General features: G+C 34.0%; 1 protein-coding gene across 1 annotated transcript; it reads right to left on the bottom strand.

Moving 5' to 3' along the window:
- Positions 1–494: 494 nt before the first annotated feature.
- LOC113311710 lies at positions 495–1,699 on the bottom strand. The gene is made up of 3 exons (XM_026560515.1): positions 1,280–1,699; positions 992–1,085; positions 495–820 (listed from the first exon to the last, which is right to left on the bottom strand). Exons 1-3 carry the CDS (start codon positions 1,697–1,699, stop codon positions 495–497), a joined length of 840 nt encoding a protein of 279 aa, XP_026416300.1.
- Between the last annotated feature and the right edge of the window lie 1,798 nt (positions 1,700–3,497).

Below are 3,497 nucleotides of genomic sequence, written 5' to 3'. Positions count from 1 at the left end.
ATTTCAGCAATAGTAGCATTATTTTTACACACGACCTTATAAATAACTGGAAATCTGTCTTTTAATGGTCCAGTTGAAGTCCATTTGTCCATCCAAAATCTAATGGACCTCCCATTTCCCAGTTTAAAAGATAAAACATGATTTAGAAAAGCAGCAGATTTCAAGATGTTCTTCCATAAACCCCTACCTTTATACTTTGCATCATCACTTGGCATCAAGCTTTCATAATTATTCTTGAACTTTTGCTACACTATCCTCCTCCAAAGAGCCTTTTTCTCCTTAGCATATCTCCACACCCATTTTTACTTCAAAGCCTTACTAGTTAATCTTAAACTTTCAACTCCAAAGCCTCCCAACTTCCTTGACTTACAAATATTTGGCCATCCAACCAAACACATTTTCCTCTTATCCTCTTTTACATACCAAAGAAAATTCCTCATTAATTGAGTAAGCTTCAGCTCTATACTTGCTGGCATATGAATAAGAGATAAAAATTAAATGGGTAGACTTGCAAGACAACTCCTTATCAGCACCAGCCTCCCTGCTTTGTTTAGATATTTCTTCTTCCAAGTTGCCAATTTTTCCTGCATTCTCTGAACCACCTCCTCCCAAATTGAGACATTTCTAGAAGTAGCTCCTAATGGAAAGCCCAAGTATTTTATAGGAAGTTGTTCCGCTATATACCCTAACTCCATGGCCAGTTCTTGAATTATCTCATCAGCACCAACACTAATCAAAGAACTCTTCTCCAAATTCAACTTCATCCTTGTAAGCATTTCAAAAATATTAAGGATAATAAGCAGCTTCCTCATCTCCTCCACTTATGAATTAACAAATAGCAGAGTATCATCTGCAAACTGTAAGTGAGAGATCACCAATCCTTCCTCCATTACTTGAAAACCATGTATCTATCCTCCATTAACAACATCATTCACTAACTTGGATAAAAATTCCACCACTAACAGAAATAAGAAAGGTGATAAAGAATCACCTTGCCTCAATCCTTTTGAGGGTTTAAATTTCTCAGTTGAACTCCCATTAACTAAAACAGATACATTAGTTGAAAAATTAAAGAAATCCATCTCCTGCCAAACCCATGCTTTTCCAGAATACAAATTAAAGTTTTCCACTTAATGTGATTAAAAGCCTTTTCCATATCAACCTTAAACAAGACTCCAGGATTCTTATGCTTCAATATGTTATCTATACATTCACTTGCAATCAAAAACCTATCCAATATTTGTCTATTCTTAATGAATGCCCCTTAAAAGGCAGAAACCAGTTTAGGCATCACAGTCTTCAGTCTATTAGCAAGTACTTTAGAAAGAATCTTATAAGCACCGCCTAACAAACTTAAAGGTCTAAAATCCTTTGGTGCACAAGAATCTTCTTTTTTAGGAATTAAAGACAAAAAAGAGAAATTTAATCTCCAATCCAGACTCCCATACCTGTAAAACTCCTCCATAAGCTTCATGAAATCCTTCTTGATTATATGCCAACAATTTTTATAAAATTCCATTGAGAATCCATCTGGAACTGATGATTTATTTATACCAAAGTGTTTGATCACTGCATAGACCTCCTCCTCTGAAAACTCCTTCTCTACATCATTCAAACAAGGAAAATCCAAGTTATCAAGAGTAAACGAAAAATCATTTTGTTCAGCAAACAAATTTGTGTAATAAGTTCTCATCTCCATCTTAATGATATCTTGATCAAAGCATTCCTCCCCATCAATTTCTAATTTTGCAATTGTATTCCTCCTCCTCCTGCCACTTGTAACTATATGAAAATATCATGTATTCGAATCTCCCCACTTAAAATCATTCTGTTTAGCTCTAATAAACCACTTCCTAGCTTCCTAAGCTTTCATGTTCTTCAGCTTTAAACAACAATCAATTCTCTCTTCAAACTGAACCTCATTTAGTGGATTAGTCTCCTCCATTAAATCAAAGTTTGCAATCTTATCTGTCAGCTCCTTGTTCTGTCTATTGCAAGAACCAAATTCCTGTTGACTCCATAACTTCAGCAAATGCTTTAAATTTTGCAATTTTTTTACAGAAAACATAACTTGCCTGCACCTGATACTCCATTATATCCCACCATTCCTGCACCTTCTTCACAAAATCCTTATGTAAAATCCAAGAATTTTCAAACTTAAAGTAGGGCTTGCACCTCAGAGTAGGTTTAGTTTCCAACATTATTGGCTTGTGATCTGAGATGACTCTAGTTAGAGCAATTTTAATAGCCTCATGAAAGAGCACATCCAAATCCACACTAAGTAAGAATCTATCCAACCCGCAAAGAAAAGGGTTAGTATGCATATCAGACCAAGTGAAAGCTCCACCCAAGAGAGGTAGATCAATCAGTTCTTGATCATAAATAAAAGAATTTAGAAACTCATTATTTCTGCTATCTCCTTCCCCTCTATTTCTTTCCTCCTCAGACCTCACTGCATTAACATCTTCAACAAAACAAATTGGAACACCCCCCCACCCCCCACCACCCCACCCAATGTCTCACTTCTTTTAGATCATCCCAAAACACTACCCTTTCATTGTACTCACAGGTAGAGTACAAATTACACACACGCCACTTGACTCCATCAATTCTTGAAGAAAAACACAGTAGAAATATTATTAACACCTATCCTGACATCTTCCTTCACCAGTTTTGAATTATCCCGGATAGTTAAAATTTCTCCACTATTACCAGCATTCCCCACAGAAGGAAGATAAATCCAATCAAAATTTGTTTAACAAACCATTGATTCATCTTCATAATTTTTGTTTCCTTAACCATACAGATTGTACATCTATGACTTGCAACCAACTCCTTTAAAGCATTAATCTTATCAAAAGAGTTTATCCCTCTAATGTTCCATTTTATGAATTTATAATCCATTAACTTCGTTAGATGCTTCTGTATTCATCTCCTTCTCCACCAAATTGGTTGTCACTAGTCCAGAAGGGGCTATAAATGACGATCAAAGTCTGTTATAAAACATGAATTATCACGGTTTTATCTGTCATTCGAACCGCTATTTATTTGGTGTGATTTTTTATAAATGACAAATGGATAATGTTATTAAATATGACGACTAAATTTTGTGATTTAAAATCACGTATATAATCTATTATTAAGTACCACGGTTATCGTATGTAACATATAATAACGGTTGATTATTATCATAAAAAAATCACGGTTACTATATGTAAAATATAATAACGGTTGAAATTTGCCATTTAAAAACCACGGAAGATGTATGTTAAATAAAATAATAATTCACACCTGTTATAATTCGAGGTATTTTTATTAAATAAATTTTTTAATTCTAACGAGAAAGTTGTCATTTTTTGGATACCGATTCAGATATTGGAATTTAGATTTTCTGAATCTGAAATTCGTTCAGAAATATGAAATCTGTTCATAATTATATTTGTGTGTCAGAAATACATTCACATTAAAAAACAAAATAGACGTTAAGAAATTGGCTT

This window comes from Papaver somniferum, chromosome 9 (genome assembly GCF_003573695.1).
Source record: "Papaver somniferum cultivar HN1 chromosome 9, ASM357369v1, whole genome shotgun sequence".
NCBI lineage: Eukaryota > Viridiplantae > Streptophyta > Magnoliopsida > Ranunculales > Papaveraceae > Papaver > Papaver somniferum.
Note: the sequence above shows the minus strand (reverse complement) of the source record. Positions and strands in the feature narration are given on the sequence as shown.

What these genes read in the sequence shown, in the direction of transcription:
- LOC113311710 (XM_026560515.1), bottom strand. Translation starts at nt 1,699, where the DNA reads ATGGAGATGAGAACTTATTACACAAATTTGTTTGCTGAACAAAATGAT. An exon ending in AGACTGTGATGCCTAAACTG is followed by an intron (nt 1,086 to 1,279) that starts GTTTCTGCCTTT and finishes TGGGTTTGGCAG; the next exon opens with GAGATGGATTTCTTTAATTT. An exon ending in CTCAAAAGGATTGAGGCAAG is followed by an intron (nt 821 to 991) that starts GTGATTCTTTAT and finishes TTAATTCATAAG; the next exon opens with TGGAGGAGATGAGGAAGCTG.